At 39.3% G+C, this 23,627-nt stretch overlaps 1 protein-coding gene across 1 annotated transcript; it reads left to right on the top strand.

The window, feature by feature from the left end:
• Nucleotides 1–1,381: 1,381 nt before the first annotated feature.
• Nucleotides 1,382–3,640, top strand: LOC128027797 (small integral membrane protein 19). Its single transcript, XM_052615686.1, has 3 exons — nucleotides 1,382–1,641; nucleotides 1,767–1,891; nucleotides 3,077–3,640. Exons 1-3 carry the CDS (start codon nucleotides 1,511–1,513, stop codon nucleotides 3,130–3,132), a joined length of 312 nt encoding a protein of 103 aa, XP_052471646.1. The 5' UTR covers nucleotides 1,382–1,510; the 3' UTR covers nucleotides 3,133–3,640.
• The last annotated feature ends 19,987 nt before the right edge of the window (nucleotides 3,641–23,627 follow it).

The following is a 23,627-nucleotide window of genomic DNA, read 5'->3' as shown; positions in this document are numbered from 1 at the left end:
AGTTTTCCGTGTCTCCCTAGTTCTTTTTCCAAAAGTTCATTTTTCATAAACGGAGGTACATTCGAAATGATGACTTTTTTGGCAGGGTTCACTAGAGACAAAACTGGTGTGTATGTATCTTGAATCACAACTCCACTTTCAAGTATCTGATTTACTTTGTCCACACTGTCTAAAAAAATCACGACGGCACTATTCATCCTAGAAGCCGATTTAATACTGTCATATCCGACAATCTCACCCACCGCTAGACTACAATCTTCAACCGAACACCCGTTAGGCGGAGAAAGTTTGATAGCGTGTCGGCGCGTGAGCTTGTGCAAACTACTGTGTTCACCTGCAGCAGCCATGCTGACCAGCCACGCCGGCAGCCGCCGCCTCCACCAAACAAAACAAACACAAACGATCCCCAATAAACACTGTCCCTCTAAAAAACTTCTCAAAGCATCAACAGAGAGAGAAAAAAAAGAGAATTAGAAAACTCACATTCAGCACGCTCTCAGCAGCAATCACTCCCAACACGCACCCACACCCTCGCGCAACAATCACACCGGAAAGTGAGAAAGGGGGAGAGAGAGAGAGAGAGAGAGAGAGAGAGAGAGAGAGAGAGAGAGAGAGAGAGAGAGAGAGAGAGAGAGGTGAATAATCTTCAAAATTCCTCGTAACGACATTGTTAAACTGTATCGCCCTGTGTTCTGTGTGTTTATGTTTGGGATGAACAGAGGCTGGTTTAGGATCATAGCAGCCAATCAGCGAGTCGTATTCTGCCACGCCTCATGAACGTTCGACCAATGAAATCAACCTACGGAGTTATATTTAACTTCCTGTTTACACTGTTCAAGAAAATGAAGCAAGGCATAATAAGAGAAAACACGGAAGCTCAGCGCCAAAGTAAAGGTGAGTTTATGCGTGTGAAAGAGCGAAAGAGAGAAAGAGAGCGACAACATTTTAAAAACATAAGTATTAAATTGTAAAAAAAAATGGTATGACATATTACATTGTCAATAAAACACAGTAATTTTGTTATTTGATTAATATTTGAAAATATAAATTAACACTATAATTATATTAGTTAAGCTTTGAAATTATTATGGGATGTTGGAGAATTAAATTGCTTAATAGCAGATCACAATAACACTATCCTAATAATAATAATAAGAAGAAGAAGAAGAAGAAGATGTATTTTCATACATATATATATATATGTATAGTTACTAAAGTATACATATACTGTATAAAAGATCTAAATATATATTGTTATAATAATAATACTTGTTATTATTATTATTATAATATGTGTATATACATACATTACACATATATAATGAAATCGCTAATGATAAAAGGCGAATTCCTCAAACGGGTGCACAGTGACCTTTATTTTGAAGTTGTGTCTGCGCGCGCGCTCATCAGGAACTGAATGTATATTTGTGTTGCAGTCGCAATTTTCTGAACAAATCTCGTCCATATTAAGTATATGTTGGCATTTTAATAAACGCACATTAATCTGATCATGGGCGGGTACGGGGTGATGGCGGATGACGAGTCTCTGGATTATTCCGTGCACGAAGCCTGGAACGAGGCCACTAATGTTTACCTGCTGGTCATTCTGGTCAGTTTCGCCTTGCTGATGTACGCCAGAAAGTACGCGTGCATTTCATTTCACCTTCTTCAACCGCAAGATCACAGTAACATGAAACATGACAGTAGATTGTAATTAATATATCCTCTAATGGCAGCCATGAATATCTCGTTTTGTTTTCATGCAGAAATAAGAGGAAGATCATGCGCATCTTCTCTCTCCCTCCATCAGTCGACAGATCCTCCGAGCCCAGCTTTTACGACAGTCTGCAGAAGGTCCGGCTCAGACAACAGCTGGAGATGTATTCACTGGGTGGGTCGAGCTCTTTTCTTCTTGTCCTTTGGAGGTTTCTCTGGTTTCTCTGAAAGTTTCTCTCAAAATCCCACGCAGTCTGCACACTTATTGTTGGTAAATACAACTGTGAATTGCATGACTAAATAACAACAACAGAAAGATTCTGAAAGCTTCTATTTGAAGGACATATCATATTCAATTATTATTTTAAATAAAATATATTTATGTATTTAGCACACGCGTTTATTCAAAGCTATAATTTTTTTTACCTTACGTGGATCCCTGGGAATCGAACGCACAACCTTACGCTGTTAACGCAATTTATTATTATTATTATTATTATTTATTTATTTAAAAATTCCATTTTATTTTTGTTGTGGTACTACATTGTAGCATTAGACAAGATTGCAACTACTCTATAAAACAAACCACAATCATTATACATATTACAGTATTTTTATTTTAGTTAGGAATAAACAGCATATTATGAAATAGCTTTATCATGCTCACATGCATCATTTATTATCAGAAATAGAGAGAGAAATAAAAATAGTAATATTGTGAAATATTATAAAACAATTTAATATCGTTTAACATACCTTTTAGTTTATTCTTGAATTTTCAACATCGTTCCTTTAGTCTTCGGTGTCACGTGATGCTTCAGAAATCATTCTGATGCGCTGATTCGCAGCATAGTTTTTACTATTATCAATGCTGAAAATATTTGTGCTGTTTTATATTTTCGTGGAAACTGTGATACACCACCATTCATTTAAAACGAAGAAAATAAAGATATTGATACCTTCATTCAGCAAGGATGCATTACATAAGGTAACGAGGTCCATTATTATTAATAAACTGAGCAGCAAATCACGTGACACTGAAGACTGGAGTAACGATGCGGAAAATTCAAAAATGTATTACATTTAACAAATATGTTACAATAGGAAACTGTTATTTTGGATGTGACTTTGGCGAATGAGACTACCTTCAAACACATTCAAATCTGAATGATTCCAAACTCGCTACATTTTGACATTTGTTTACATGTGTTTTACATTTCCGTGACGTTTTAAACATCCTGCTGTTTCAAAACTGAAACTGTTATCCAGGTTTTCCAGCTGGATAACAGATGAAATTTGGTACAAAAAAATTCCAAAATCTTTGGAAACTGGAATTTTATTATTATATATTTTTTTCCAGCTCGTAAGTGTGATCAGCAGCAGCAGTCGGATAGTGTGCAGCTGTCGATGGAGTGATGTCACCAGAGGGGGCGCTCTTCACGCACTAATGCTGCAGATGGGAGGAAAGGCGCTACAGGCCAAATCTGATTTACCAGCAGCTCACAGAGAAGAGAATTACTGTACTGGGGACAGTTTGCTAGATCTTATTTTTATTTGAAGAGTCTTTCGTTTTACTCTCATCACTCTCAAACATTCAGAAGAGAGTATTTTTTTTAGAACGGGTGATATGATTTTCCTTGAAGGACATGGGCGGACTTTTCATATATTTGACAAACACATTACTTGTACACATCATCTGTGTTGATCTGCATCCAAAAATCTTACCTCTCTCCTCAAAAACGTTGTAACAAAATGCTACTTAAGGTTTTCAAAGGAAAGATACTGTACACTGATTATGTTGTGCTTGTTCTTCAATGTCTTATATTGCCCTCTAGTGCTAGATTACATGCATGTCAGTCATTTTAGGCTGACCTGCAGACTGTAAAATATAAATCTGCTTAAAATAAAGATTTTAACGTTAAAATCTATTGCAGGCTCTTAATTTTGAAAGTGACTGCATTCAGTACCTGGTGAGACAAGCATCATTATTACTTTTTCTCTCATTCAGGGTTTGTGAATGCTTAATGCTATGTATTAAACAAGCGTTTATTCTTCACTGAGATATTACGCTGTTTCCGAAATCAATATAAATATAGCCATATAGTATTCACAGCAAGCTGCGGTAGAAAGAAAGCGCCACCTGTCATATTTCTAAAAACAATCGTTGATCACATATTTTTAATATCATACATTATTGACTATATTAAAGTAACATTTTACTAATGAGTTCCGGAAGCTTTATGAATAACATTAGTGTGAAGGTGGATTGTTTCAGTAATGCTTTGTTCTGTCTCATAACACTTACTTGATTTTCTTACAGTTTCCATTGCACTGGAAGCAGTGATGACATGCAATGAAATAGGACAAAAATCCAGAGTTTTGCATTTAAAGATCTGAGTCATATTTAGAAATCTGAATATCGTGGAGGTGGGAAACATCAGATAATTTGGGATATTAAGTAACCACCTAGCAACCACACTAGCAAACAGATAAAATGTCATGCATCATGCTGGTAACTCTTGTATGAGCAAGCACCACTCATTTTCTTCAAGTGTTAAAATGTAGTTTTTTTTCTCTCTCGTTTCAAAAATATTGGGTGAACAAGTCAAAGAATGAGTCCAAGGGATACAGAAGTGAGAAATGAAAAACACGGAGTGAGAAATAAAAAGTTAAAAGGTGTGAGAAAGAATCACAGTCTTGGCCAGTCTTTTTCTGCTTTGTTCTAATCGTTTCTTTGTTTCTTTAATGCCGCTCTTCCATCACTCCTTAGCTTCTGATCGGCCGTGGTATCATTTCCCCAGATGAATCACAGAAAGCTAAAGAAATGAAGCCTCGCCTCGCCTCAGTCATCTGCCTCCCCCTCCCTCTGCTTCATCTTGTGCTTTCCCTCAGGTCTCTATGGAAATAAGATGAACAAACTCTATTCTACATCATCTTTCAACCTCCAATAATTCTAATGATCCTATACCCTGAGAGTCTCGTTGCCAGCCGTACGCTGTTAGAACACGAAAAGAGAATATTTGAAGAATCTCCATGCAGCTCTTTCCATATCTGTCAAGCATCACAAAGCTTCACAACAGCGCTCCAAATGACTCATGTGCTCAATTCCAAGTCTCCTGAAGTCATACAATAGATTTTGTGAGGAAAAGAGTGAAAATTAGATTAATTAATTTTTTTCTTCACAAAAGCTTTAAAATAAAGAATGGAATAAGGGAGGTAAGATTTGATGCCACTGATGTTTGGTCAGAAACACACAAGAACCAGTGGTGTTTATTGGTGCCACTGATGTCATATTTGATTTAAATAATCATGCATGAGTCATAAGCACTTTTTAATGGAGCTTTTTTATTATTTTCAACCCTTGACAGAGATATGATCATATAAATAAGCAGTGGGAAGATTCTTCAAAATCCTCTTTTTGTGGAACGACATGAGGGTGAGTAAATAATGACAGAATTTTCATTTTTGGGTGAACTTTTTGCTTTAACACTTACATAACACATTATCTTTCCCTCTCTCTCTCTCTTTCTCTCTCTCTCCCTCTCCCTCTCTCTCTCTCTCTCCCTCTCCCTCCCTCTCTTTCCTTTTTTTTTGGTCTCAACCCATCTATTGTTTAACAAACACAAAGACAACTGAATTCCTGGTATTAATGCATGACATGCATCAACACAAATCTTAACCGTTCATTCTGCATCTATTTTCAAACTCAAACCAGAAAAAAATAAAATAAAAAATCAATAAACCAGAGCACAAAATAAACCAAGGGCTGAGGGGCAACGTTCACGGCGGCTGGATTTCAACACGTTCATCAGCGTATGGTGGATGTTTACAGTCTGGGTGTCGTCCTCTGCTGTGTCTCAATCCACTGTGCTGCTCTGAGACCTGTGGCTGCTTGAAGCCCAGACAGATGTAAACATGGCCTGACCGCATGCACTGGCCCCAGGCCAGCAGCTGGCACAAACAGCCTGGAATGTCAGTGCCTCGGCTCCCTCTCACTGGGTTTTTGCATTTAGTTACACCGGCCCACTGCCACAAGCCCCACAAAGCGGTCAATGTTAAACAGAATCACTTTATTTAAAGGCATGACACAAGAAGGTTGTGATCTGCTTATACAACATGCTTATGAATAGTACAAACATTTATAAACGCTGTGAGTCAGCCACGTTTGAGTTGAAATAACTGTTTATGAATGCATTATGCAGCTTTCTCTTTAGGGTAACATCCAATTACTTGGTAGAGAAGTTGAAATGATTATTTAATGGGGCTGCCCCCTCTGCTTTCTTATGAAGTTCTAAACGCTTCAGACAGCCTCCGGTCTTGGAATTCATATCATATCTAAATTTATATTGCACAGTTTGATCAGATACCATACCGGTAATAATTTTTAAAGCAGGATTGTGATATTGTTTTTTATACAACAGTTCAATAAACAAGAAATTAAATTTTAGACACAATCGTTATTCTCAGCCAATGAAAATAGTTCCAGACAAAAACAAAGCCACAGCATAATTGCATCTCAGAGCAACACACAGTAGTGGAGTTCATGAATCACTCAGTGGTTTTGAACAAATCTGTTTACTGAATGATTCAATGACTCTCTTATAAAGACCCTCTAACTTTAGCACACTAAAGTAAATAAAAAGCATGCCACTTTTAGACTTCACTATTAGCACTCCATACATTCAGTAAATGCTTTCTGATTTTGATTGCTTCTGTTGTCCTCATTTGTAAGTCGCTTTGGATAAAAGCTTCTGCTAAATGATAAATGTAAATGTAAATGTATATATATATATATATATATATATATATGATTAATATCTATAAAAAATTAACAAATAAGGCCTAACATTAATTATAATATATTAATTGATCTGTCTAATCATGTCTAAAAATATAATATTTATGTCTACCAAGCTCTGATAATGTATGGAATATTATATTTACAGACTATCCAAATTTTAATCGAACAGTATTTTTAATTTTTTTGGTGAACTATCCCTTTAAGTCAGTCCACTGTGAGCAAATGCTCTTAGCAAACTGTGCGTTCATCATTAGTTACTGGACAGACACATTGATAACTTTCCCACTCAGCCATACATCTGGAGAGTGTTCAAAGGGCAGATGTGAGCTCCAGATGTTTTAAACCGTGCAGGTTTACTGCATGCTGCGCTCGCGTGAAATAGAAACAAAGATGTCAAAATCACACCCAAATGAGCTTCTCTAATACTTCTTATGAAATTGATTTAATTCTAATTGCCATTAGTATAATAAACAGTGCAAAATACTTATTTGTTTATTCAAATATGTGTTGGCCTTTGTAAAATACGAGACAAATCGCATCCCATATTAATTTGATATGGGACACATAATTTTATCTTTTATTTTATAATTCCATAATTTAAGGGATGGGTGGCAACCCTACTGTCAGCTGTTTTATTCATAAGTGAATTAGCATACTTGGATGAATCAGTTGAGTGAATGATTCAATGGCTCACTCATAAAGACTGTGCTGTTTAGTTTGTGAACAAATCACTGGTTTTGAATGAATTAGTGAGTTAATGATTCAGTGAATCGCTTATAAAGAGTCTCCGCTGTTTAATTCATGAATGAATCAGTGGTTTTGAATGAATTAGTGAGTGAATGATTCAGTGTATCACTTATAAAGACTGTTAGCGGTTTATTTCATGAATGAATCAGTGGTTTTGAATGAATTAGTGAGTGAATGATTCAGTGAATCACTTATGAAGACTGTCTGCTGTTTAGTTGATTCACAAATCAGGGTTTTTGAATCAACTAATTCAGTGACTCACTCATAAAAACTCTTAGCTGTTTCATTTAGGAATGAAGTGGCATTATCAAACAAACTGGTTGAATAAATGAATCAATGACTCACTCATATAAGAGTCACTTGCTACACTGTATATTTTCAATAGGTTCAAGTTCGCCACTCAAATTTGCAGAGTTAATCAGCAAAAAGATGCTTGGTTTAAAGGCAGGGTAGCTGATTTGGTTCAAAAATGTAGGTTTTGGGTGATTTTTGTTTTGTTATGCTAATTAAAAGTCTCTTCACATCCATCCAAGATAGCAATTGGATTATATTATTTATCACTTATTAGTAGCCCACACAGCTTATATGACAGTAAAAATCTATTTTACTTTTGTAATATTTTATATAATTCTGTCTGAAACACGAGAGTAATATGCAGAAATTGATTGCGCAAAATACCAGCAGGAAGTAAATAGAGTAAATTATTGATGCCCTTTCAGAAATGAGGTACTCATTAGGATATGCCGTGTTTGAATTATACTGCGGGACAAATATGGGTCACAATGAAATACTCGACACTGCACAGAAACCTTGGCTTCTCTCTCCCTCCCTGTTTCATTTCTCCACAATGCTTTCTTCTTTCAAAGGCATCTGCGTCGCACAGAAGCACAAGTCTGTGTGTGTTTCCGTGCTGTGTGTCTCGGGATCCAAGCGCAGATGAGACATGACAAGCTCCTTCATCCTCCCCTCCGCTCTAGCGTTGTGGGGCCAAGCGCTTTGCCTTTCTCATCTTCATTCCACCATTCAGACTTTTTCTTTATGTCACAGGTGGAAACAAGACACGACTGGGAATGAAACAGAACAGGCACTAATTAGGGAAGGGGGACTGGGACAAAGAGACTGGAATAATAAGACGTTTAAAACAAGGAACTCTAATCTGGGAGGATTGGAAATGAGGTTGACTGGTGGTCGCTTTCTTTTGCTTCTCGCGGAGCAGAAGGATCAAAAGAGGAACACAGCTCTTTTCAACTGTCTTGTTTCCATGTTTTTCTTTTGTCAAACACAGAGACCCTTTAAATCAACAGAGTCGAACAAAACGGAAGCCATAGTCCCGTGCGTATATCCTTGTGGTATCCATAAGGATTTCAGCATCAGGTTTTCAGATAACGAGAGTGTACGAGAGGCCGTTTTGAAGCCGGTTACGCTCCAGGTTCTTGCTTCGGGACTGTTTGTACTGAATAAAAGTGATTGAGAAAGCGTTTCTGGCTCTCACCATCTCTCTGAGGTCTGCTGCTCTTCACACCAAAGTTCCACAAAGCCTCCTAAAGCTCGGAGCTATTAGTCATGTGTGTGGTTTCAGGTCCGTCCTAAGAAGAGCCCCTCGGGGGCTTCTGCGCTGGGGCAGACGGCTCCGGTCACTGGCAGAGAACAGTCCAGGTATGACCCAGGTTTCTGTCTGACCACCAGCCTCCGTGGAGCCAAGACCTGAACAACAAACACAAGAGACCCAGGCTGAACCTCATCTCTGGCCCCCACCCAGACTGTATCCACGGAGCCCGTCATCACACGTATGGACCGCCGTATGGATGTGAGCCATGGCTCCGCCACAGGCTCCATTTCACCTCACGCTTTCTGCAATAAACAACAAGAGGTGAACTGAAAAGCCACAGTCACTCATTGCAGGCCAAGAAGACACCTCAGTCAATATTTGCCTCGGTTGTGAAATGGACACAAGAAGGCCAAACTCAGGATGGGTTGATCTGACGAAAAGCCAGACATGTTTATTACCCAAGAGATATCACTTTGAAATCTGTTAGCACCTAAATTGATAATGCAGTAAATCATTTTAAATGACTTAAATGTATTCACTGTTAAAAAAAAAACACATGGTGTTCAAACAAGTAATGTGAGTTCAGGTTTTGCTCACGTCATTAATCCACTGCCTGACATTTTTTGTTTCCCTTATTTTATATATTTTATTTTATATATTGCTGCAGCCTGGAATTGAACTACTGATTTCGTCTGGTCAGAGGAGAACTGGCCCCCCGACTGAGCCTGGTTTCTCCCAAGGTTTATTTCTCCATTCTGTCACCGATGGAGTTTCGGTTCCTTGCCGCTGTCGCCTCTGGCTTGCTTAGTTGGGGTCACTTCATCTACAGCGATATCGTTGATTCATTGCAAATAAATGCACAGACACTATTTAACTGAACAGAGATGACATCACTGAATTCAATGATGAACTGTCTTTCATTTTGCATTATTGACACACTATTTTCCAAATGAATGTTGTTCAGTTGTTTTGACGCAATGTATTTTGTTAAAAGCGCTATATAAATAAAGATGACTTGACTTGACTAAAGTGTCCTGCACCCACTAGTAAAAAAGAAAATTGTAAAACAATTATATCTGGTGTCTGATTTATAGTTTTACTGTATACACTGTGTATGTATGTATGTATGTAAACCATTGAACCATTGTATATTTTAGCGCTAAACATTTCTGCCATTAAAATAAAAATAAAAATATTATACATCAACAACTACAAATATTTTCACACATGGCAGATTTTAACCGATGCTTTACTTTAATACCCAAATTTAGCATATTCCCAAAGTTTGCTCTATCAGTGCATCTCATGACTGTTTTCTCTCTGTTTCTCCTTTCTTCCCATCTACCCATCATGGGTTGAACTCTCTCTCCTATACTTTAATACGGGTGCTGTGTACTGTATTGACACAGACAGACTGCCTCTTGTCTATTTGTTGTTAGTGGTTTCTGTGCTTACTCTTCTGACCTCAAATATTTCTTTGGACAGTGCTATAAACCTCTGTCAGCTGCGGTTGTATCAGGAAGAGCGAGAGACTTTTCTCTTTCTGTGGGCACTGGTGCAGTCGATGAGAGACGGGGTGGTCGTGTGGTCACATGGTGGTCAGTACCCAAAATCAAGCTTCTGGGAGTTCGAGAGCTGCACCGGCCAAGGAAACTACAGCTGGTTGACATTTTCAAGCTTGCATTTGGAAATTTCCCATCAGTGGTGAGTAGATCTTTGTAGATGGGTTTTGTGGTTCTGCTGACGGTTAAAAAAGGTAAAGTCCACCTCACACATATACTACACTAAATGCCCTAATAAACACAAGTGCGGTGGCCAAGGTTGTGTCACTACATCTAAAGTGTGTCACCTTTCAAAGAAGGTTCTTCATCTGCATTCTTGCACATGAGCACCATTTTATTTTTAACCAAGATGACCAGACTTATTCAGATGCATGTAAATACCAAGCCAAAATAATGGGATTCAAACCAGCCTCACCTGGCATGGGAGGACAACATGCTAACAGTGATGCTAAATACTGCAGCGTCTGGTGTACCACTTGAGGTCAAGGGAGTAAGGTTTAATAGCAAGCCTGCTCTAAACTTATATCCTTATCCGGGTCATGGCACCATTGTAACCCATACTCATACCACTCAATCCGATGTGCTTCCAAAAGCATTGCTAACCAATTATGGATGCATTTCACGAAACTATAATATCAACATCAGTACAGCATCACAAACTCATGTGGTTGAAACTATAACTCTCGATAAGTGGTTAGCTCTGAGTTTCTTGTTAGTATGGACCGTAGATCATGCTATGACTATATCAGTCGATTTGCTTTAGTGTAAGCATTTTTAAAGAGTTTGCATATGCTTAAATGCATACGGGAACCCCAGAGCATAATGTACAAAAATAATTAAAGTAATGATAAATATTAAATAAAGCAAAATGACAGGGATCAAAAAATAGTCAATAGTTCTCAGGTGTCATGTTTAATACAGGAGCATTTTGGAGAAAGCTGCTGACTGAACGAATCACATGTATGGCCTACAAAAGTATGCCAGTTACTGCATTTTAACATGATTAAAAAAGGGACTGGACTTTCGGTTCATGTTGATTAATTAGCAGAAGTTACTTCACCACCTATATCGTCCTGTCCTAAACCAGCATGGATCAAAGACAGAGGTGCAACCACTTATCTACAGATTCTGGAAACATTGGTGAACAGCAATTTAATTTTTCCAACAATTCATCGCATTATGGTAGTTAAGCATTGAGTTACGATGTAACATGGGAAACACAGCCCTGAGCAGGGTTCAAACCAAGGTCAACCAGTGCAGGAGGCTGGTCTTCGTAGGTCGCAGTGTGCTTGGAATCGACTGCACAATTTTAAATAAAACTGAAAGTTTGGCCACAGCTTTTAAAAACTATACAAAGAAGAAAATGGAAAATTCCGTCGTGCATAACAAAAGACGAAGGTGTGAGAAGATCAGAAGGGACTTGCCTCTGTATTTGAAACTCAAAGCATACAAAACAAGCATATAAACAGAGAAATGACTGACTGAAGAAAAAGGAAAAGGAAAACCCTTATATGGAGAGGTTTGGGTGTGTATTATGCTAATTACAAACTGTACACATTCTCTGGATTTTTCAACATTAGAAGGAGGATATCAAATCTGCTTTGCTATTGTGACCTTTCTGTACACATACAGTAAGAACATGTGTATGAACTTTTTAGTGAATGAGACCCTATAAGCTTTGAGACCCAAGCCAAGGACAAGACGACCCGATTTATTAGGGTGGAATGGATGCTTTGCTAACAAAAGCCCCATACTGTGTCTAACCCCATCTGTGATCACACAATCTGCTGCCTATAGTTGTAGCATGTGCCACTTGAATGGCTCAGTGAAGGACCACATCTAAGGGGGACCCCTTTCCACCACACCCCCTCATGACAATCAAACCCGGATATCCTGTCGTTATGTTTTACACTTCCCTCGTTTGTGCTGCACATGTTTCAGTTTCTGATATTCAGGTTTGTTCCATTAAGAGTCCTTTATAAGCTCCAGTGGCTCATTAAAAAGCAAATGTTGGTCCACTTCCTGTACGGTTCCAGCTGCTTTCTGGAAACGGTGTATGAGAAAAAAGGCAAAAAGGGTCTTTGAGGGTTTTTCCCTCCAGTGAATGTGTCGAGGGTCGGACAGACGTAGGACAGTTTGGCCCATTCTTTGATTTAGAGCTACTCTGACGCCCATGTTTCTTTGATGAGGCCCGTCGGTACGGTTTAGCTCCAGCGGACTCTTCTTGTCAATTGATCCTGTCCTCAGGGCACATCCCTGGTCTTCAACGTGCTTTCCGTCACACTGCTGTTTACGCTGTGAACTGACTTGCTCTCTCTGTCCCGGGGCAGAACCACAATCATTAACGGTGCTGAGAGGCGAGGAGCGGGAGATGACCTGAGTGAAGTTTTGGCTTGGACCCACTGACTGCTGTTCTAAGACTTAAATGAGTCTTTCCCAGTAACCAGAAATTCATCTCAAGACATCTGTGAAAGAAAACATCATCTGGAATGCATTATGTTCTATTTTAAGTGTCATATTTGTCTACAAACATCTGATAAACTTCTTAAAGGCCCTATTAGCAATGGTGATCAAAGGGAGTCCATATATTAAATATATTAAATACTACATGTATTAAATATCCATATATTACGTTTATTGTCATATCAAGTAAAAATGTATATGAAACTTATTAGAAATTGGAACAACTTCATATTTATCTAGCCCATGTGTGTGTGTGTGTGTGTATTTGTGTGTGTATATATATATATACATATGAGACGTATTAATAAAAATTACAAAACCATATATAAACATACAGTTTTTGTGTAAATATGTTGTTTTAATAAAGTTGCATATAAATAATATATATTAATGCACACACACACACACACACACACACACACACACACACACACACACACACATATATATACATATATAAAGTTGAAATTTATGGTTGCGACATATAATACCATATGAAAAAAAATATCATATAGTTAATATACCTATCCAAATGGGGATTACTGTTGGGATTTTATTGGGGATTTTATTTGTGTTATAATATATATATATATGTTTGGGGTCAGTAACGTTTTTGAATGTTTTTGTAACAAGTCTCTTTTGCTCACCAAAGCTGCATTTAATTGATCAAATAAACAGTATAAGCAGTAATATTGATACAGATACAGTAATATATAGTATTTTTGTTTTGTTTATTATTTAAACCCTGAGTCTGGATTCAAAATCCTGTTATTTGACACATGGATGCAGAATATGCACAATAAAAATACATTTTAAAATGATAGGATGTCATTGAATGATCTGATGCCTGAAAGTGACATCTTGCATAGTAAACACACTTCATATCTTGAATGTTTGCTATCAGTGACCCCACACAAAGCATACCAATGTCCTTTTTTTTGGGGGGGGGGGGGGGGGGGGGGCTGCACTGCCCTACATACAGAACGATGGAATTCGACCAACATGGCTTTTGAAATAAGTTTTGTTTCTCTTTGAGGAGAAAATTCTGTTGAAAATTCCCCTTGCGGTGAAAAACAGGGGCGTGCTGATGGCGCTCTATAAATATGAGTGTGAGGGGTGAGTGTGGTTAACCATAATTACCAGCCTCTTAAAATCTGGCTCAGCTAAACTATCTCCCTGCTGCCCCGCACACACGAACACATGCCATTGAGGATGTCAACTGGGTTTTTCACTCCATTTTCACAACACTTGTCTCGAACAATAAAAGACGTGTTAAAACGTGTTACATAATACCATCTCTTTTAAAAACAACTTGTTTTTCGCTTGCACAAGTTTACAGACAATAACCTTTTTTTGCAAAGCGTGTTTTTCAGACAGACAGACTTAATAACTTCAGATCTGCAGAGCCAAGATTCCCAGAACTGGAACTATTCATTTTGGTTTTCTGCGAGCTGATTATCTCAGGATATTTATGGTGCACTGTGTGACTTCTTTTAATCTGGCGCTCATTTATTGCTTTTGGACAACAGACGTGTGTGTTTTACAGTACATCTATTAAAATGTTACATATAAACTCCTGTCCTACTTTTGCACTGAATTTTGTGTATGATTGTGAAGAGAGAGAGAGAGAGAGAGACAGAAGAAGACAAATAAACACATGAGCAGTAACTCTCACTGGACTATCATATAATCATCATGATACAGGCAAAGCAGGATCCGTCTGGATGGAAACACAAGTCTTATTTTTACTTATGTTTTGGGACAACATTTCTGGTTCAATTTTCCCCATTTGGAATTTGGTTTCTTTGAAATGTCTGCATCATCTCATAAACAAAACATATAATTTTGTCATATTTTCGACTTGTACTATCAGATTTTTTGCTTTTTTGTCATTTGCATATTTAAAAACCCAGTTTATGTATAGGTGTAAGTCTTGACAATAGAAAAGTTATTGAACATTTCCACCGTTCAACAGATTGAACAATGTAACAAAAGAATTGTTTCACTTATTTTTTTTAATGTTTTTTTCTTAAATTTTAGACCATTTAAAGCATTAATTATGAAACAATGTTGTTAGCTTAGTATTATGCATGTACCATGTCATTTTTTTTTGCATGAGTAATAACACATTAGCTTTATTAAAAAAAAAATTGAGTTTTCATGAGCGCTGTTAATTATACACAAAACAATTCAGCATGTAAAACTTCTTAACAAAACATTAAAAATGAAATCATCTTACTGAACTAACACTTGTAACTACTTCCTGTGTGACAACTTGTGAAAAAGATACTTTTACAAACTTTTTTCTAAAAGATTATACTTGCGTGAACTGAATGTAATGTTTTCAGACACTAATTTGCATCCTATTTTCAACTGAATTAAAATGTTTTATAGTGTAAATGTATATTAAATGCAATGAGCTGAACTTTAGAGTGTTTTTGATCTTTATATGAAATTCTTGAATTATTTCTATCGTCTGAAATATGATTAAAGTGTACTGTTGAATGTATTAACAAAGCATTTAAACTAAAATTTACGTTAATGTCACTTCTATTGAAACGTCTTTGTCATGTATTTAAAAATATTTGTAATAAAGAAGTTGTAATTTAGTACATTTAAAATATATTAGCCTTGAATGTAATATCAAACAGTTCAAAATAGAAGTGCATTAATATGTTAGTCAACACATCAAAACAATTGTACTTTTTTTTAAACCATGACAAAAGGTGATTAAAACAATGATTTAAAATGTACTTTAAAAGTAAAACTTTTTAATTTGACATTATTACAAAGTGCACGTTTTAAAGCATACTTAAAGCAAGTGAGAAAGTCAGAAACAGTCATGAAAGTGTGCTCTCTTTAAATACACTTAAGTGCTCTTTTATTTCAGTAATGTTTAAATATATATATGCTTTTAAGATTTGAAGTGTAGATTTTTTTTTTTTTTTTTGCTCTGTCAAGTATAAAGTGAAGCATTTCCAAGCTTACTCTTCTACAAGAAAATAATACCGCTTTACTGCTATATATTCCCAAACTGTGATGCAGCCCTTGGACGGGAGTCTTTACAAGAGCCTCTTGTTATTTTACACATGCTGTTTCACGCTGGTTTGGGCTGGGCTCAGACTGAGGTCAGATAGACAGGGGCCACACGTTTCTGTCTGTTTCTCTACACGCTCCATTTCTGATGTTCTGCACTGCCTGGCTGCTTATATATCAAGCTCTCATTGACAGGTTTATAATAGCACACAACACACTCGTCCTGCGCTGCTGTACGAGCAACTTGTGTTTTAAAACCATCCCTTTTTGACGATAGAGCGCTCATAACATTTCTAACATGATAGTGGGCTTTATTGTTTTGTGAAGCACGCTGCTTTTGAGCGTTTACTTTGTACTAAGAGTGTGTAACTTTAAGAGGCTTCTCAAAGTCCATCTCTTCCACTGTTCACTGCAGTGATTCTGGGATCAAAGTGCAAAGCCACTGACTGCACGCCTGCTCCTCAACATCTGCTTTTCACACTCATTCCTTTCCGTTCTGACAAACACAGTTCGTGATGTTTTCTGACAAAATCAAGAATCTGTCTGAATAAGGAAAGAGTTTGTCTTTTAAAAGGCAGCGAGACGTTTGGCACTTTGGGCGTTATTATCAGAGTGCAGGCGTTTTTTTGAAATCGCTCACATTCTGTTCACACTCTGTTTTTCTTTCTGTTAATCGAACTTCATTTCAGGCATTATTTGCAAGTTTAGGTTATTATGGAACTCATAACCCAGAATCACATGATCACAAATAGAAATCTCTTCCTTAAAGTTACCATCGCATATTCCCTTCACTTACAGACTTCTGGAAAGGCCATTCATACTTTAGCAGTTAAAAAAAATATATATTCATGATTCATGTTTTTAATTAAATATTTTATTAGTGCTAGTAGTATTAGTAATAATAATAATAATAATAATAATAATAATAATTTATTATTCATTTTTATTAATTTCAAATAATTTTACTAATCTAGTTTTTATTAAATATTTTGATAACAACAACATTAACGGTTATTATTATTGTTATTATTATTATTATTATTATTATTATTATTATCATCACATCAATAAATTAAAATAAAATGGTTAGAACTTATATGAAATTAGTAGAATATATAATAATAATAGTAATAATAACTATATATATATATATATATATATATATATATATATATATATAATTATTATTATATAAATTCTACTCATTTTAAATATGTATTTTATCATGTCTGCTAATTTGAAATAATTTCAATTTATTTCTACTAATTTAATTTGTAACCATATATTTTGAATAATTAATTAATAATTTATTATGCATATTTTATAATTTCTACAAATGTTTCCTTTCCTTGGAGTTGGCCGAACTCAGCTGGAACCTCATTATTTTAATTCGCCAAAGTGTAATGCTCAGGGTCAGAGGTTTGTTTAGGTCTGTGGTTTTCAATTTAAACAAGGCTTGCCTTAGCAAACACCACTAACAACTGTTCTTTTCTGAAGACCGAATGAATCTCACAAGCCCACTCTGTTGTATATACCAGCCCATGCTTGCACCTGTTAATATTCAATCTTTATTATTGTTACTGCAGCATCGCACTGAATGAGGACTTGAAGGTTCACCCCAACATTTACTGTAGGTGTCAGCAGAGCTGTGTGTTGTGGCCTGATGCTGCTGCGATGCCTTGAGCCAGATGTGGTCATGACAGCCGGGTGGTTTTCTGAGGCCATCATCAGCTGTCAGTCATCTGGACATCTGTGCATGTACCGTACATGTTTGCTCAGTGTAGAATATCAGGGCAGAGATGATATGTGTGCAACTATTACACAGACCTATCAGTCTTACACCCGCTGAAAGCTTCATACGAGTTGCTGTGGAGACTTTTGTGCTTCTGTCTGTGATGATTCATTGTGTTTGTAGCAATACACAAACACCGCTCAGCAAATACGCTCACAGAGCATCATCTTTGTTTAACCTTCAGCCGTGCCATTTTGAACCTGTACAAACGGGATGAAGGCAGAGAGGTTTTCTGGAGTGTTTTGGCTTTTATAAAAAACCTTGAAGTTCTTTTGAAGCGTTCTTCTCATCGTGCTCACTATTACACTCCATGAATAAAGAGAGTTGGTCAACCTAGACTGACATGGAAGTAAACAAAACCTCTAAAACATCTAATCTGTTCTTCAGAAGCGTCTTTGCTGTCCGCCAACACATAAACACCACTACAGAAATGTTAAAAGTGTTACAATATTGCTCTATAAGATGTATTGGTATTATTATTATTATTTTAATTTTTTTACAACTTGCGTTGCTTTTTCTCAGTGTCAGATCTCCAAAATGTAAATACGTGCATGAATTTCAAACATTTACGGATAAGGATTCCATAAGATGTAACCTTTGTGCTAAAGGAAAACAGCACATAGCCTACATCTGACAAGAGGGCATTACATAAATAATTGAGTTAGAAGCACTTTAAATAAAGCATGTCTCATGTTTAGGAACTTCTGCACATGCACTGGTTAAAACACTACATTTGTTCGGTACACATGCAAAGCGCTTGAGAATTTGTGGCACCAATATGTTTACCCCTACATGTTACATGACAAAGAAATGCAGCAGTGTGTAAAAAATAACACGCACAAGAAAATGCATATATGTAGTATGAGTTACTTGTATTGCATGTTAACATTACTCGAGTGATACAGGTTTACTTTTATGCATTACTTCTAGAGTTGGGTGTAAAGGGTTACACAAAAAAAAATGCATTCTAAGTTGTAAAATATTTTGCAAGTTGTTACACGTTACATGTAACACGTTTCCCCCAACACTGCATGCTAATATGCAAAAAAAGAGAAAGCTGAGATGATTTGAGCTGTGCTTGACCAAGATGTTTGTCAGTGGCACTGCAGGAGCGCAGGTGTCCCCCTGCAGACCGTGAGTGTGTATGGAGAGGGGCGATGGAGAACAATGGGATCGCTGCGGCGGCCGTGCTGCTTCTCTGGGGCTTGCGCTGTGCTCGCTAATTGCGGCTCTGGATGTGTTCAGATCTCTTTGAAGTATGTCTGAAGAGGATGCATGAAAGACCGGCAATTACCGCACATCATGTAATTGCTGTGAGACAGGCAGCCGTATGAGAGAACTCACTGCTTTCTCTGAGAGAGAGTGTGTGTGTGTATGTGTGTGTGTACACTTTGAATTAATGGAGTAATACTTCACAATATCTGTGTAAGAAAACATTAAATCAAAGGAACTGGAAGCCGAGCACCAGAGCGGTTTGAGCTCGTTTGATGCGCCATTTGTATATAGTTTCATGAAATGGCTTAACTAAAGCTTAATTTTGGTTACATAAAGTTAATCTCATTTGCATTCATTTTTTAATGAATAATTCATTGTTTTACTTTTCATCAACTTGATGATACTGATCAGCATTAAAGTTATTGCAGTGTTTATTATAAATAATTAATCATCATGGTTTTCAAATTCATGTGCCTTTGTTAGCTTTAATCAAAACAAAACAATGCTACATTAGTTCGGTTAACACATGTGTTGACCTTAAAAGACCCGTACAGAACATTTTTGGTATGAATATGTGAGCTATTACACCCCGTATAATAAATATGCAGTGCATAAAAAAATAAAAGCAAATGTAACATCTATAATCATATGTGTAGTATTCGTTACTTGTAACACATGTAACATGCGTAACAAGTAAAGAGGCGTTTACACAACACCATTTTTAACTAAAAATGGAAAACTTTTTATGTGTTTCGACACATTTACACGTTTATAAGTTTTTGGGGCTTCTAAACGCAAACTTTTCGAAAGAGGTTTCAAAGTTCGAAAAAGATTCCGTTATAATTTTGCGAATTTGTGAAAAGGTTTCATCATGCACATGCATTATGTGTTCAGTTTATAATTTTTTTGGTGTTTGTGCGCAGACACATAGCGTAAGGGACATGACCAACTGCTGGCTTAGCAGGAAAATACAGCAGCATTTGTTTTGTGTATACTGTATGTGTGAACGGAGATTGTTGTATGTAGCTACACAAAACCTTTCAAATACGCAAAGCTAAAACTTTTCCATATTTACAACATTGCTGTGTAAATGTCACACACCTGGACTCATTTAGTGTTTTTGCCCCAGTGACCCAGTTTCTGTCTTTCCGTGTTTGATTAGTTCCCAGGTGTGTCCATTATCTTCCTCATGTGTTCCATGTCCCTGTTAATTTAATGATTCCATCCACCTGTGTTTCCCCAATTATCTGTTGTACATAAGCCTTGTCCCTTCTGTTCTGTTTTGTCGGGTCTTCTCACTTGTGCTCACTTGTCCTCACTTGTGCTCACTTGCTACTTACGTGTGTCTACCTCTGTGCTCCATGTTGGATATCCCCTGTGTTGGATATATTAAAAGCCTTATTTCGTTTATCCTCGGCTCCGTGTTCCTTCCGGCAGCGTAAAACCGTGACAGAAGACCCGACCTCAAAAGAGAAAATAGAAAACTGCGTGTTCTTCCCTCCGTTTTGCTTTTGTTTTTTCACAGTCTTTTCTTTTCTTAGTGTCTATGGATCCCCTCTATCGTCCCGAATTCCTCATCCTCCTGCTGAAGCAGGAAGGACGTTCTCTCGAGGACCATACCAGACAGTTTTTCCTATTAGCTAATGCCACCAGCTACCCGGACGGCGCGCTCTGCACCTTCTACAACACCAGCCTGAACTCCAAATGCAGAGCGTTGTCGTCCGAAGATGGTCCTCGAGAGGATTTCGCCGCATTTGTGGAGTGGACTCTGGCGAGAAATGGGTCATCTCTCACCATCTGCCCCATAGAGGACCTCGCCAGCCCCACTCCCGACCCAGAGACCAGCCAGCCACCATCACGCCACACGGAGCCAGAGCCCACCGCAGCCGCAGAGCCCGAGCAATCCATTGACAGGGAACCGGATCTCGAGAGCGCGACTGACCAGGTGTGTGAGCCGGCAACACTGTGCATCGTGGGAGTCCTCGTGGAGATCGAGGGCATGGAGGAAAGCCCTGCCCACACTCCTGCAACTGAGGGTGAGCTGTATACAGTCTCTGAAGGTCATAAGGAGCAAGCTCTGGATCTGATGGACTGGTCTATGGAGGTAATCCCTAATTTTCCTGTTTCCCCGCTGGTTCCGTCCAGCCCTGATTCCCCTGTAAACCCTCTCAGTCTCCCACTCCTACCTCCTCCAGTCATTTCCTCTGCTCCATTTCCGCTGGTTCCGCCCAGCCCTGAGTTTTCTGTTTCTCCGCTGGTTACGCCCAGCCCTGAGTTTTCTGTTTCTCCGCTGGTTACGCCCAGCCCTGAGTTTTCTGTTTCTCCGCTGGTTACGCCCAGCCCTGAGTTTTCTGTTTCTCCGCTGGTTACGCCCAGCCCTGAGTTTTCTGTTTCTCCGCTGGTTACGCCCAGCCCTGAGTTTTCTGTTTCTCCGCTGGTTCCGCCCAGCCCTGAGTTTCCTGTATCTCCGCTGGTTCCGCCCAGCTCTGAATCTTCTGTGTCTCCGCTGGTTCCACCCAGCTCTGAATCTTCTGTGTCTCCGCTGGTTCCGCCCAGCTCTGAATCTTCTGTGTCTCCGCTGGTTCCGCCCAGCTCTGAATTTTCTGTGTCTCCGCTGGTTCCGCCCAGCCATGATTTTTCTGTTTCACCGCTGGTTCCGCCCAGCCCTGAATCTTCTGTGTCTCCTGTATTCCCTCCCAGCCTCCCTCTCCCGCCTCCTCCCAAACCTGCTGGTCCCTCTACTCCTCTTTCGCTGGTTCCGTCCAGTCCTGATCCTCCTGTCCTTCCTCCCATCCTTCTCCTCTCTCCTCCTCCTAGACCAGCCAGTTCCTCGTCATCCCTGCTGGTGCCAGTCAGTCCCGCAGCTCACCCTCAGTCCGCGCCATCGGGGCGCGGTGGTTCGCCGCTGGACTGCCAGTCTCCAGCTCCGCCTTGGCGTGTTAAGGCCCTGTCTCCGCCTCCAGCCTCCGAGCCCTGGACTCCTCCTCGGTCCTTCGACCCAGCGGCTCCGCCTTGGCTCTTAGCTCCCTCGTCTCCACCGTGGCCTGTCATCCCACCTGCTCCACCGGGCTCCCTCGTCCCTCCGGCTCCACCTTGGTCAGTCGTCGACCATCCGCCGCCTCGGGACTCCACTCCTCTGGTTCCACCTCGTCACTCCATCCCTCCGGCTCTGTCAGGCTCCTCCTTCCCTCCGGTTCCACCTCCATCCTCGGTCGCTCCGGCTCCACATCGGTCTGCCAGGACCCTGCCCCCGCCTTGGTCGCCTGAGCCTTCAGCTCCACCTAGGCCCTCCGGATCCTCGACGTCACCCTGGCTCTGCGGCTGTGCTGCTCCATCTTGGGCTCCTCACCCACCGGTGCAGTCTCCGCCTGTCGGCCCCCTGGTGTCGTCGACCCTTCCTTCACCATGGCTCCTCCCGCCGTCGACTCCACCTTGGATCTCCGTCCTGGCTGGTCTCTGGTGGACCATCTGGCTCCTCCTGCTCCTGTCTCCTCCCTGGCTCCTCCCTCCGTCGTCTCCTCCCTGGCTCCTCCTTCTGTGGTCCCTGTCTGCTGGCCCCCTCCTGGGAGTCCGTCCTCCACCGGAACCTCCTCCCAAGTTCCCACCCACGCCTCCCTCGGTTGTTTCTACGGTGCGAGGACGCACCTACTGGGAGGGGGGAGTACTGTCACACACCTGGACTCATTTAGTGTTTTTGCCCCAGTGACCCAGTTTCTGTCTTTCCGTGTTTGATTAGTTCCCAGGTGTGTCCATTATCTTCCTCATGTGTTCCATGTCCCTGTTAATTTAATGATTCCATCCACCTGTGTTTCCCCAATTATCTGTTGTACATAAGCCTTGTCCCTTCTGTTCTGTTTTGTCGGGTCTTCTCACTTGTGCTCACTTGTCCTCACTTGTGCTCACTTGCTACTTACGTGTGTCTACCTCTGTGCTCCATGTTGGATATCCCCTGTGTTGGATATATTAAAAGCCTTATTTCGTTTATCCTCGGCTCCGTGTTCCTTCCGGCAGCGTAAAACCGTGACAGTAAATGTACCCTAAATTACTTTTACACATAGCTTTCAGTGTTGGGGGTAATGTGTTATACATACCATGCATTACAAATTAAAATATGCTTCAAGTTGTAAACATGTTACATGTAACATCTTTTCCCCAACATAATATACTGGTGGTCAAAAAAGAGAAATGTGAGATCACTATATCGTATTATTCTGTTATTTACAGTACTGGAAGTCTTTAGGTGGACCGATAATTCCTAAATAAAGAAGCAATCCAGATCTTTTCTCTGGTCTGGATGTAACTCAGTGTTCTGGATGTGCATTTAATCAGACCTGAAAAGGTTCACTCCATGAAGTGCACATGGGATATATAATTTATGTGGACACATCTGGTCTGTGCTTCTATGTGGATTTACATGTGTGTGTGTGTGTGTGTGTTAAACAGTGAGAGAGAGGAGGAAAAGCAGAGAGAGCTGTGTGGATGACTGCCAGACTCCTATGGAAGTGCTGGCATGGCCAGCCGTGGTGTTTACCTGAAGGTCACACTGCATATCAGCAATAACCCTGAGCACATCTCTTCACAAACAGACACTGAAAATCAAACATAGAGTCAAGACTGAACTCACTGTCCAGTAACCACCAAAACCCTAATCCAGTATATAAATACATTTAACCAAGATCAATAGAAGTGAGTGTTATTGCTTCTATTTTATATAATATAATAATATCTCCTGTTGGGGAACATGTC

This window comes from Carassius gibelio, chromosome A14, assembly GCF_023724105.1.
Source record: "Carassius gibelio isolate Cgi1373 ecotype wild population from Czech Republic chromosome A14, carGib1.2-hapl.c, whole genome shotgun sequence".
In the NCBI taxonomy this organism is placed as follows: domain Eukaryota; kingdom Metazoa; phylum Chordata; class Actinopteri; order Cypriniformes; family Cyprinidae; genus Carassius; species Carassius gibelio.
The sequence above is the reverse complement of the archived record's forward strand: the minus strand, read 5'-3'. Positions and strand labels throughout refer to the sequence as shown.